Below are 14081 nucleotides of genomic sequence, written 5' to 3' on the forward strand. Positions count from 1 at the left end.
ATGAGGACATGTGTGTAGGAGTGTCCTTGGCATGGCCGACATGGACATGTGTCAGATAGGGATGCTCAACACGAACACGTTGAGGATTTTGGAATGTCCGTGCTTCTTAGTGTCTTAACCTATGTTTGATCATTATCTCCTAAAGTTTCATAGTGTTACTCATAAGTTTATTTTCATAGCAATTTTTTATAGTTTTAAATATCTTCTTTGTTCTTAGAGCAATTTGTATTGTTTTAAATATCTTCTTTGTTCTTAGATATAGGTGTTAAAATACTCTTCCTCCATTCGCTAGGAATTTTGTTAATATTGAAGATCTTATTGAATCCTATATTTTTGAGGAAAAATTTAACTTATGTTGATTCTAGGAATAGAAATTTTTTTGAAGAATTAATAGGAATATGTAGAGATCTCACTTCTTTTGTTTAGATTCTACAGTACTCAGGAAGGTGTTCTGAATATATCTTGTCATAACTACAACCTACACTTGCTTTTAGGTTTTATGTTGCTCCTGTACCTGGAAGGATGGGTTATCTTGCTGCTGTTGAAAGGTGACTACTAATATATTATTATTTTCTGAAGCATAAATGATCAAGAAGTTGTACAGAAAAAAATTTATAGATGTGGTGAAACTTTTGGCCATTTTCAGATTCCTCAAAGTAATGGCCATGGTGTGGGCCGGAAGCCAAGTTACTAAGCTTATAAGAACTGGCGGGTGAGCTGCCAGTACTCAAATTTTCTTCGATTATTTAGTAATTTGTATGGACATCATGATGTTTCTTGATTCTTGAATAAGCAATTCAGCTGGTATGATAATGGAATATCCTTTACTATTTTACTAAAAATGGAACGAAATGATATTGTTTTAAATTAAGTCATTTGAGTCATTGGTCAATATATATATATATATATATATATATATATATTTGAGCTGTTTGGAATATATGCTTGTTGAAGTTATAATTGCTCAACTATACTGTTGGTTGAAGCGAATACAAGAACACTATAATGGGAGAAAAAGGGAAAAGCTATATGTAATGAATTGTTAAATCTATATCTAGTGCTGTTGAAATAAGTTCTCTTTGATGCAGCAGAAGGGATTGTTTCTTTTCAATCTTAGCTGTAAATCTTGTGATCAACATTGTGAGAATGTAGTATTTGATGATATGATGATTCCAAGGCATGAATGTTATTGCTGAAAAAATTGTTTTAAAATTTCTACTTTAGATACTGGCATATTATATTCAGTAAAAAAACAAATTTTATCTATAGGTTATGAACATTGTTCTAGGTTTTTCCCATCTTTTATTTCATAATGATATTGTTTAACTGCTGATTTCATTTAAATGCCGTCGTACTCACTCTTATTGAATAGAAGTTCTTTTTGTGTCAAATTTAACAGTCTTTTGATTCTATGGAGGTTCTTTTTATGCAGAGCGCTTGCCCTTGCACCTTTTGTAGACAGAGGATTGTCATGGTTCACTGTGAAATTTTAGTTTGAGTCTCAGGGGAAGGTAAGCGACACTGAAAATTTTTAAAAGTTCTTGTTTTGTTCAATTACAGTATCTCATTCCTTTAACTGTTTCCAGGCTTTCATGGCAATTGTTGGGTTCTGTTTTGCGCTGGCTATCATCCTATTTTTGGTTGTGACATTGCTTTGGGCCTGAAGCTATTCCTCTTGTTTGTTCTTGCCTGGCTAAAGACAACAGAGCCTTCTCTAGTTCTCTTAAATATTTTCATTTTTGTTTTTCCTTTAAAATCACACCATCTATATGTAGTTCATGTCCCAATTAGTTTTCTTTATCATTATTTGCTGCTGTTGCAGAATAAATTCAGCCTCTTGTTAAATCAAATTTTGTTGTTCAGCGTAGATTTTGTGGCAAAAAAAGATACCATACAACTATAGATATGAGTATATTGTCATAAATGAGTACACTACAATGTACGATGGTGTCCGAAAACCTCAGGAAAGTGATTTTCCCTTGTCTTTTGATGATACATTAAAAATGTTCTTAAAGCCTGAAGACATTTACTATTTTTAGTTGTGATGATTTGGGGCTAAAGCTATTCTTGATGTTTGTTCTCACTTGGTTAGGTTGACAGAGCCTTCTCTAGTTCTCTTTCAACATTGGCATTTTTGGTTTTTCCCTTAAAAGTTCAGGTTTAGTTCACTTAATTTTATTTTGAACACGAGTTAAGTTTGTGTTCATCATCAAGCTAGATTATATGTTCAAACTTGTATCATTTTCTTATCGAAAAAGCTTGAACTTGTTCCTAGGCTAATTGCTTATTCTATTCTTATATAAAGTAACCAACATGACTAAATTTTTTTAATTCTTCACAAATCTATACTAATAATTAGTAACTAAATTATAGTTGAGATTTTACTATTAGAGTTAACTAGATGTAATACTTTCATTTATGAACTAATAAAATATGAATGATTCGTTCATATTGGCCATCAGTTTGTAAATGAAAGGCAGTGCTGAAATTCAATTTGGTAAACTGCTGATTTTCACCATCGAAATTAGTACTCCATGTGATCTTTTACTATATCTTGGACATAACGGGTATACTTGATAGCTAGGAAGTGAGCTGATTTTTTTTTTGCTGAACAGGAAGTGAGCTGATTGAGTTAGCTTGTTCTTGATAACCCATACTGCATCATTACTACTCTTACTCTCATAACAAAGTACATGGTGATACTCCAATTATTTTTTGTAACAACCTTGGACTTCGATGTTTAGCCTTCATTTGTTGAAACCAAAAACACTTCAAAACAAAATGTGCAACTTCTCTCTTCATACCCCAAAAATTCCTGAACCATGCATCGATCACACAGTTTCCCTCAAGTTGTTTGTTCTTCACAGTTCCAAAAATAGATATGAAATGTAATTGGATTGAAAGGACTGAAATAAACCGAACTGGACCGGATGGACCCAAGTGGACTGAGATGGACTAAATAGACCGAAATAGATCGATTGAATCAAAGCGAACTGAATGGACGGAAGTGGGCGGAAGTAGACCGAAATAGGTTGAATGGATTGAAGTGGATAGAAAGGAGTTAAGAACATAGCAACTATAAATGTTACGGTTCAACTTTTAAATATTATATAGATAGCTTCACATTTCCAATGTTTATTTGTTTATGCTTTTGCTTATACCCTCACCAGGCAATAGAATATATTGCCTATAATTTGATAAGATCCAGATTGTAAAGTAATCATGTGGTCATTCATTCTATATTACGTTGCAATTTAGAGCACACCTTCTGCTAACCTACCAATGATCTTTGATTTTCTCAAAATTATTTCCCAAACTCAGAAAACACGTTTTTTCTAATTTTCAAAAACACAATCCACTTAATCCATTTCATCCTTATGCATTATTCATAATGCAGAAATGCAGATGCATCAAAATGTGACATTTTACCCCAAAAACCAAAAGCCAAAATTTTTTTTTTTGCCATTGAGTAAATGACATACAATTTTAAGATGGGCATTGTGAGAGTTTCTAACAAATTTTCCATACATAATCCAACCTTAAAACTCATATTTCTTGTTATAGTCATGATTTTGACTCTTAATTAGGCTAGAAGACCCCGTGACTTTCCTTAACCTAGGTTTGATAATAAAATCAAAAGAAAAAAAAATGATTGATGGATAGTCCATAAATCATGAAATCCCCAACTATCCACCAATTTAACTCCCTATATTTCAGAGCATATACAAATTGTGATTTTTTTTTCTCACGCATATACTTTATTCTAGGTACCTATTATAATTAACCAATATCTATAATTTAATTGTATTTTTTTTTGAATTAAGGATTATTTAACTTATTTATGAAATTATAGTCCCATCTAGGTTGACTTAATGTGCAAATCTTTTTTACAACTCAACACTTTATGAGTCTATGAGTGCATTCTTTGACGGTTAAGTTATACATAACCTAAGTATCATAAGGTGGTTTGGACATGTAATATCCAAACTTTCTAGAGAATATCCAGAATTTTGTACATCAATATCCACCATTTGGTTAGGTGGTACACAATCCAAAGGTGGTTTGGATATTTGACATCCAAACCTTCCAATGAATATCCATATTTGTGGATATCAGGCTTATCATCATCCACGTTTCTTATGCACAATTTGAGTATCATAATGTGGTTTGAACATCTAACATCTAGACCTTCCAGAGAAAGTCTGGAATTGTGTAGATTAGCATATACAATTTGGTTAGGTGAAACACAATTCTAAAGAGGATGGGACATCTAACATCTAGACCTTCTAGAGAATATGCAGAGTTGTGTACATTAACATTCACAATTTTGTTAGGTGATACACAATCCTAGAGAGGTTTGGACATATGACATTTAGACCTTCCAATAAATATCCACATTTTTGAATATCACATCCACAATTTTCATAAGTTATACATAATTTGAGTATTATAAGGTGGTTTGAATATTTGACATCTAAACCTTCTAAAGAATGTCCAGATTTTCTAGACATTCAAAATCACTTAGAAAATCAAAGAACCATATTCATTAATAAAATCACATCATAAACCAAATCAACACGAACCTCAAATGTTCTTTCCAAAACCAAAAAAAAAAAAAAAAAAAAAAAAAAATCCACACCATTGATCTAATGAAAACGCATCCCAACCATATCATATATCAAATATAAAAGCAACAAATCTATTAACAAAGATAAATCGATTATCACCCCTAGGAAAAAAGGAGAACCCAAATGACATGCTTCAGTCTTGATGCTATCTTTAATATCAAATATACTTCCATAAAACCCCATCTCTTTAACTGCATTGTGAGCCTTTCTTCCCGATCCTTGGGGAAAAGGGAGAAGGAAGTGGAAAATAGGAAGCTGAAATCAATGTGTGTTTGGTTCCATGATTAGCACATTCATGGTTAAAAGGAAAAATAGTTGGGTGAAATTGGGATAGCCGATTGGATAAAATTTAATAGTTTTTTTTTGGACTTGTGGCAAGGCTCAAGTAGTGTGTTAGTGTGAGATAGTCAATGCTTGTTTTTTTTGGTCAGCAAAAGAACTTTCATTAAACTTAAAAATTAATAAGTCTATTACATCTTAGGCTAGCTTTGTCAGCAGCTAATATACTTTCCACCACAGACGGAGGATTCAAAAAGATCACAAAAGAGTTAACACTACTAGCACCAAGCTTAGCCAACGCATCAGCACACTGGTTGACCTCCCTATATATGTGGACTATCTGCTTGTTGGGGATCTCGCTCAGCAGGTTCCTGCAATCGGTTAATAATGGTTCCATTAACAAGTTGACAGTATTATTATTCATCAACAAAACAACACTCAAAGCATCCATCTCAACCATTGCCCATCATGATCTTTGATGACTCCACCACCACCAGCCCGTTCAGTGCTCCCAATAGCAGACCCATCTGTGTTCAACTTCGCCCACCCCATTGGAGGCTTCTCCCAACCCACTTCAATTACAATTTTTGCTTTAGGCAGCTTGGCATTCCTTCCCACAGAGAAAAATTCCGCACTATCATTAATGCTCTTCTTATAGAATGTTTGCTCCAATCTGCCTGTCCTGAAAACAAAATTATTCCTATGCAGCCAAAGATTCCACTCCTATGGGAAACAATATTTTCCAACGAATCCCCATCCACCTAGATATGATATCTGATTTGCAATTTACTTCAAGCCATTCACCAATGGATAAGTTGAAAGTCTCCCTCAAGCAGGTCGGGAAATGAAGTTGCTGCCAATACTCCTTAGCAAACTCGCACCCCCTCAGTAAGTGATCAACAGACTCATTACTTCAGTTACACAAACTGCAGGAAGCATCAATATTCAGGCCTCTCAACCCCAAAACCTCTCCGGTAGGTACACTGTTATGTAAACATAACCAAAGAAAAAATTGGATCTTAGGGAGAGCTTCAATTTTCCACACCCACTCCATCGATACAGCTTCAAGCTTCAAAGGATTAAGCCCCTTTGCCAACAAATATGCTGACTTTAAAGAGAAAAATCCATTCTTAGAGTAGGCCCATTGGAGCGAGTCCTCTGCCTCACTATTACAAGACAGTGGAGTAGCTTTAATGGCATTGAGAATATTTTCAGGTAAATCAAAGGATAATAGATCTACTTTCCATACATGATTATGATCAACACATTGCTTTACCATGATGAGCTCTTCCTCACGATACAATGGCCCTTCAATGAGAGATCTCAGCGTGCCCATTGGGAGCCAAAAGTCAGTCCAGACCTTCACTGTATCACCATTTTTTACTGACCATTTCAGTCCCTTAACATAAATTGGTCCACCTCTCTTACATGCCGCCCAACAGCTAGAGCCTGGGAGCTTTCTTCCTTCAACAGTCATTCTGCTTGCTGAAAGATACTTGGCCACAAGCATTTTTGCCCATGGAGCCTCCTTTTCACAAGCTAATCTCCAACAAAGCTTTGCAAGAATGGCATTATTTCTTTCCTTCATTTTGTGCAACCCCAACCCGCCAAGCTCTTTAGGGAGAGTTACCTTATCCTAGCAAACCAAGTGCATTCTCCTTTTTTCTTCTGTTGATCCCCACAAAAAGTCCCTTATAAGCTTATCTACTTGATCACAAACCTTAACGGGTAATGCTTGACATTGCATGTAATACTCTGCCACAGGAGTTGCTGCTGACTTAACAAGCACCATTCTACCAGCCCTTGACAGTAAAGTTGTCCTCCAGCCAGCCAGTTTACTTTGTATTTTATTGATCACAAAGTTGTAAGCGCTTCCCATTCTACCTTGATGAGTAATGGGAAAACCAAGGTATTTTCCTAGGTTGGTGGTTGCGGCAATCCCAAGTCTCCTACAAATGCTCCTTCTTCTCCTACCAGCCACATTAGGGGAAAATAAAATCTTTGATTTTGTCAGATTCACCTTCTGCCCAGCAAGATTGCAGAAATTATCCAGCACTTCAATGATAGCTTCACAATTTTTCCTATCCGCCTTAGCAAAAAGCATCAAATCGTCAGCGAAGAAAACATGTGAGAAGCTCGGCCCACTTCTTGAAGCTTTAACCATATCCCATCTCTTTTCCTCGCACATACTAGTGATTTGGGCCCCAGGGAATTCCATGCATAGAAGGAATAAATAGGGAGATATAGGATCTCCCTGCCTTATTCCTCTCGAAGGTTGGAAGGAATCCAGTTTACCTCTGTTGAACAAAATGGAAGTGATAGTAGTAGACACGCAGCACATGATCAAATTTATCAACATCTCCGGAAACCCAAAATGTTCTAGCACCATTTTGATAAATGACCACTCTAGGCGATCATACGCCTTCTCCAGATCAATCTTAATAACCATAAATCCCGTCCTTCCTTTTCTCTTCCTAAAAGAATAAATTAACTCTTGGGCAATTATTACGTTATCCGTACCCCTTCTCCCTTTGAGGAAAGCGGTCTGCATTGGGGAAATTAAGGATGGCAGCAGTGGTCGAATCCTCATAACAATGATCTTTGAAATGACTTTGTATATCGTGCTGCATAAGCTAATGGGTTTATAATGACTGACCGTCTCAGGCCCCAGTTGTTTAGGGATCAGTGCAACAAGGGTCTGATTAAGATATTCAGGAACTTTCTGCCTTGTGAAAACTTCCTTAACCTCTCTCTTTACCGAGTCCCCAACCACCAGCCAAAACCTTTGAAAGAATCCAGCATGTAGCCCATCAATACCAGGAGCTTTGTAAGGCTTCATAGTTTTAAGGGCGTTCCATATTTCCCCATCCGAGGGAATGTTAGTTAAGCTACCAGCTTCCTCTTGACTAAGCTTAGCACACCATTCCGAGCTCCATTGCGTAGTAATAGGACAGAAAACTTGCTCTGATTGATAAAGCTTCTTGAAGTTTGAGTTGAAAATTTCCTTAACTTCCTCTATATTACGACACCATTCACCCTCACTGTTTTGGACACAGGTGATTCTATTCTTACTTCTCCTATTAAGAGCAGAAATATGAAAGTATGCTGTATTTCTCTCCCCCGAAATTATCCAATTGGTTCTGGATTTCATAGCCCACAACTCTTCTTCAAGCTCAAGAATTAAATTGTACTCCTCTGATAGTTGCTTTTGTAGATTGATCAAAAAAGTATTAGGGCAGTGAGCTAATGCCCTTTGAGCTCCCAACAGTCTCGTCAGAATATTCTTTTTCCTTATGAAAACATTACCAAATACCTCTCTATTCCAATTTTGTGCTTTAGTTTTGAAAATAGAAAAAGTTTCAGCAAGATCACCCTCACTATCCGCCCAAGCATCCCTCACCACTGCCGGGAAATCACAATGACTCAGCAAAATAGACTGAAATCTAAATGGCCTGTCCACATTGGAGCCCAAAAAAGGATTTAAGTTCAATAACAACGGACAATGATCTGAGTTAATTCTAGCTAAATGAGTTACATTAGCTTCCGGATAAAAACTCTTCCAACCCGGATTAACCCAGCACCTGTCAAGCCTACATTGAATTAAATTATCCAATTCCCTCTTGTTAGTCCAGGTATATATAGGACCTGTATAGCCAAGGTCCATCATACTGCATTCATCCATACACTCCTTTATAGCTCTAACTCTCCTCTGGCAAATCGGGTTCCCCCCATACTTCTCCTCAGCAGCCAAAACTTCATTAAAATCACCCATAAGTGCCCAAGGCAGATCATGCATATTAGCTAAAATCTTAAGGTTATCCCACAGAATGCAACGTTCTTCAAATCTAGGACTAGCATATATAGCACTAATTAACCAGCTAAAAGATTGAGATCTTACCCGAATTAGCGCATGAATCTCCTGCTCAGTAGCTGCCAGGACTTCAACATGCACCAAGTCAGTATGCCAAAGCATCCAAATACCTCTAGCGAACCCAACTGTATCTGCCACCGCATACCCATCAAAAGGCAGAGTCTCTATAATCTCATCAGCCCTTACACCACTCATTCTAGTTTCAGTGATCACCATGAGTAAAGGTGAGTGCCAATCCACCAAATCCATAACCGTTTTCCTGAATAGGGGTTTCATAGCCCCTCTGCAGTTCCAAATCAAAATATTCATAATTTTTGAATAAGAAGAAACACCGGACTCAGACAAAGAAGAAGTATCTTCAGTGTCTCTGGATCTCCATAGCTCCATTAGCTCCTTCCTCGACTCCCAAATCCCCCGGAATAGAGTCACCGCATGTTTTATTATCCCCAGCTCTTCCTGAGTAGCCTTGATCAGAATCGTGCCATTCATCTCCGGTTCTGCAAATTGGATCATTTTCACCTTGTGTAGATTGCCCATCAATGAGCATTCCACCGGAGCCATTAGCATCATCTTCCTTACTGCGACTTTTGACTCTGTCCACCCCACTTCTGCTTCCGATAGAAATTTTTCGGAGTTCTGCATGTTTGATCTTGTGACTGATGACCTTGAGCTTGTCACCGGCAGCACCGGCATTGGAGGTTGATCCGTCAAGAACCTCCACCACGGGTCTGGAGTCATGATCCATGCTTCGTCTTTCATTGGCAGATACCCCAGTTGCCTGCTTCTCTCCATCAATGGGAACATATTCTTCCACGCCACCATCAGGTCTTGCTCGAACCAGCCCCATACATCTGTTGGATCTTGCTTTATCCAACGGATTGTCTATTTTCCCACAGGAATCACCTTTCCTTTGTAAAAGATCGCCCAATTCTCTTTGTTCTCCATCGCTGTTACCAGAGCCCTCCGCTACAGAATTTTCTATTAAGTCATTTGGGTTAACTTTATTGTTGAACGAGCTAGAAAAGCAAACTGGGCCTGGCTCAGCCTCAGACCCAAACACAAACACTCCGTTATTTTTGCTCTGGCCCACCACTTTGGATTGCATCCCAACTAAACTAGTTACTCTCTGGTTTGATTTGGCGCGTACACCCTTTTCCTTGGTACCCTTCCCTATTTTTGGTTGGCTTTGACTAGACATAGCCATCACATTTGTCCCTTTCTGCAATACAGCAGGTTGCGTGTGCAGCGCTTTTCTCTTGCCATTTCTTTCATTTTGACCCGCCACTCTAGATATGGCAGCTGTAGCAGAGGATGCTTGCGTCAGCTGGACATCAGCCAAGTGATTCGTCACTGCTGAATTTTGCACTGGCTTTTTTCTACTATTCATTTTCTTCCTACTGACCACCATCCATTCCCCATATTCTTCCTGAGAATTTTCTTTTTCTCTATCCTTCAACCCCTCTTCCTCCTGGGTATTTGTCTTCTCATTGCGTACTTCACATTGGTCCTTATTCCGCTCCTTGAATTGTTCCTTAACAATGTACGGGCATGCTTCCAGTTTATGCCCAATCCTACCACACGAGAAGCAGAGGGCATTGATACCCTCATAGAGCACACTTTGTTCAATCTTGCCAATAAATATCCTCCTTACCAAAGGCTTATCCAAGTTCACTTGGACACATAGTCTAGCAAACCTACCCCGTTCCCAATTGACAGTGTGAGAATCGATTCTGAGGACTGGGCCAATGGCTCTCCCTATTTTTTTAAGAGCATTCGATTCATAGAACTCCAACGGTAGCTCAGGTAGCCTTATCCAAACTGCTACTGATGAGAGAGTTGCCTTAGAGGCCTTGAAACCTGGCTCCCATTGCCTGATAGCAAGAAATTGTTGCCCTATAAACCAGGGACCCCCTTTAAGGATGGTATCAACATCTTCCATTAATTCAAACTTCACAAGGTAGTAATCATAACCCAAATCTATGCAGTCCATGCCTCCACACGGATTCCACATTTTCCTTATCCTCTCAACAAGGAAAGAAAAAGCCATCCTCTTCCCAAAAGTTTTGATAATCAGTGCTTTTTGCCAAGGAGCTCTCATGCGCATCTTCTCTTCTTTTGAAAATCCAATTCTAATATTTCCATCCTGATCGCTATCCTCTTCGTTATCAGACTCCACATCCTCTTGCATAGAGCAATCAAAGCCAAAAGCTTGCTCAAATGCTCCAGGAATTGCACCCACCAACTTATCCTTATAGCTCTCCACATTGTTTCCCTTAACGTTCTCCCTCATTCCATCCACACGATGGCTATCCTTAAACTTCTTGGTACTGCGAGCAAGAGTATCCTCCTCTTCATCTGATCGTTTCAGTCTTTCTCTCTCCATCTCTCCTTTTAAGTCCACTACTGGAAAACCTTTTTCAATCAATGCTTGTTAAGAGTCCATTTGGTGTCTTTTTCTTCTTCTTCTTTTTTTTTTTTTTTTTTTTTTTTTTCAACTTTTGAAAATCTATTGTTTGGAAAAGGTGTAGCTAGAAAAAAAAAATAGTGGTTTCTCAAAAAATAAAATAGTGAGTTTTAAGAAGTTTTATTTTGAATATATATATTAGACTCATTACATGTGTTTTGCACGTGCAATAATACTATTTTTTATTTATTTGTTTTTTTGGTTTAGTGTTATAATGTTTAAAAGTAATATATAAATAACCATGTTTATGGTATCAAAAAAAAAAAAAAATAATAATAATAACCGTGTGTATTTTGTTTTTTAAAGAAAGAGGTAAGGTAACGTGGAATAATGTTTAAAAATCAGATAGAGATAGTCTCCTAAGTTTTAGGCTGAATTGAAAAGATAAAGGAAAAAACCTAAAACTTAGGAACAGTAAATTACTCTTTTAACTAGTTTGTGTTTTTTAATTTAAAATTATTTAACTAAAAGATAGGGGTATTTTAGAGAGTTTAAGAATTTGTGTGAGGGTATTTTAGTACGCAAAATGTTAAAATCCAAGTAAGGAATCATGTTATTAATAGTATAGATAATTTCAAAATAAACATGCAAGCGGAAATCAAACCACATATCTCTTATTCAAGAATAAGAGATATGGAGTTTGATCTGGTATAGGCAGAGATCGAAACTCATATCTCTTATTCAATAATAAGATATCAAAATCAATGTTTCAATAAGGGATTTAAGGAATCAAGTGATATCTTAGCAACAATGACATTTTTAGTCCTGCTTCATAATAATAATAATAAACTCTTTTTTTTTTTTTTTTTTTTTTGTGTGTGGATAAATTTCATAAGCATACCTTGAGGTTTGGCATAATGCCAATGAAGTCCAGAACATTTAAAAATTGACCATCTTAGTCTATACCCCCAAACGGCCTGTAACGTTGTTACATATCTTAGTTCTGCACATTTTTCTCTTTCATCCCTCTCCATGTGTCTCTCTTTCTCTTCCCTTTCTCTATTCGAATAGATTAGAAGAAAAAAACAATTGAAGAATCTCTTTCTCAATAAACCAAAAAAAGAAAAAGAAAAAAGCTTGAATGAACCTAGCGACTACCAACCACCCACACATTTGTAAGCTAAACCCACAAGGCACAAACCCATAAACCTAGAACTACTGACCACTAACCATCAACAACACCCACAAACCCAGAAACAAAACATCGACATCAGCATCAGCATCGAGAAGTAATTTGTAGGCCAGCTTGCATTTGGGAGACAATAGTATTAGTTAGCATGCGTTAGAAACGATTCAGTAAAGTAGCATCTCGAGTTTTATGGGCTTGAGTTCAATATAAAACTTGAATCTGAAAGACTCGAGTTCCACTTGCTGATTTGGAGGTTTTTTGCCACATAGATCTTGAGTCTCATAGACTCGAGTTTGTAAAAAGTAAACCCAAGTCTATAGGACTCGATTTCTATAGAACCCGATCAGATCAGATCCAGAATAGAGGACCAGATCAGGAAGAAGGAGGAGAAGAAGAAGTGGAGGAAAGGAAGAACAGATTGGGCAGGAAGAAGAAGAATCAAATCTCGAAGGAAGAAATAAAGAACTGAGGAAGAAGAAGAGGTTTAGGTCTGTTCGTGGAGGTTTGTTCAAATCTTGAGTTTTCAATACTCAATTTCCGCGTGGATTTTTTTCCGTTATCACATGCAACTCAAGTCTTAGAAACTCGAGTTCAACCTTTGAACTTGAGTTTTAGGGTCTTGAGATGCTAGTTTGCTACATAGTTTTGCAGACATGACAACTAATTAAAATATTTCAAAAATAATGTTAAATGCAAAAAAAAATTCGGAAAAGGAGTAAAGGTGTCGATTTAGTTGGGAAAACGTATGATTTTGTAATATATTTAATATAATTTTGTTAAATTAGAATGTTGGTATTTTTGCTAATTAAAATTATTTTATTTTATTTGAGAATGTGCTAATTAATTAATTGAAAAGGATAAATGAGCGTTCAATTTATTATTATTTTTCTTCTAAAAGAAATTGTAAATTTTATAAACATGCCCTGAGGTTTAGACTAATACCAATCAAGTCCATAATATTTAAAAACTGACAATCTCAGTCCACAATGATATAAACCCAAAAGGACTTCTAACTCCGTTACTTATCTTTTTAGTTTTTTTTTTCTCTCTCTCTTTGAACTCCCTTCTCTTTTTGATTCTCTTCTCCTTCTCCTTTCTCTCTCTTCTTTCTCTTCTCTTCCTTTAACTCTCTCGTTTCTTGTCTTTGATCTCTATTTTCACTCTCTTTTCCTCTCTATCTTCGTCTTTGTGGTGGAGCCGTGGTGATGAGTTCATTGATTTCTCCCTGTGCCATGGTTGTGGGTTTGTGGTGATTTATGGATTTTTGTTAGGTCGGTGTTAGAGGATTTGGGTTTATTGTGGGTTTGTTTTGGTTTGGATTGGCATTAGAGATTTGGGTTTTCTATGGGTGTGGAGGAGTTTTGTGGGTTTTAGTTTGACATGTTTGTTTGTGAATTTGTTGATGTTGGTGGTTTGTGGTTGCTAGTTATGGATTTGTGGGTGAGTTTTGTTGATGCTGATGCCGAGAATTTTTTTTCCAATTAGCCTTAAATTCCTAACAATTTCGTTAGTTGTCATGTTTCAAAACTATCTGGGAAACTAGCATCTCAAGTTTTTAAAACTCAAAATCAATACAAAACTCGAGCTACTAATACTCGAGTTTGGGATTTTTTCATACAGTGATGTGGACAAATTTTCCACATGGATGGAGCCACTTTTACCATGTAGAAATTGAGTTTATAATACTCGCTTATAAACTCGAGTTACATA

General features: G+C 36.8%; 1 protein-coding gene across 2 annotated transcripts in view; it reads left to right on the top strand.

Annotated features, from left to right (window-relative positions):
* Positions 1–14081, top strand: part of LOC126723435 (uncharacterized) — a 51922-nt gene that overhangs the window by 10683 nt on the left and 27158 nt on the right. The window contains exons 6-9 of one of the 2 annotated variants that reach the window (XM_050426830.1): positions 495–548; positions 647–712; positions 1433–1511; positions 1587–2064. In XM_050426830.1, the coding sequence (XP_050282787.1) occupies positions 495–548; positions 647–712; positions 1433–1493 (181 nt within the window). In that variant the 3' untranslated portion in view covers positions 1494–1511; positions 1587–2064. Of the gene's footprint in view, positions 1–494; positions 549–646; positions 713–1432; positions 1512–1586; positions 2065–14081 lie in introns of those variants that run through there. The other variant, XM_050426829.1, reaches the window with a different exon arrangement.

Source organism: Quercus robur, chromosome 4 (assembly GCF_932294415.1).
Source record: "Quercus robur chromosome 4, dhQueRobu3.1, whole genome shotgun sequence".
In the NCBI taxonomy this organism is placed as follows: Eukaryota; Viridiplantae; Streptophyta; class Magnoliopsida; order Fagales; family Fagaceae; genus Quercus; species Quercus robur.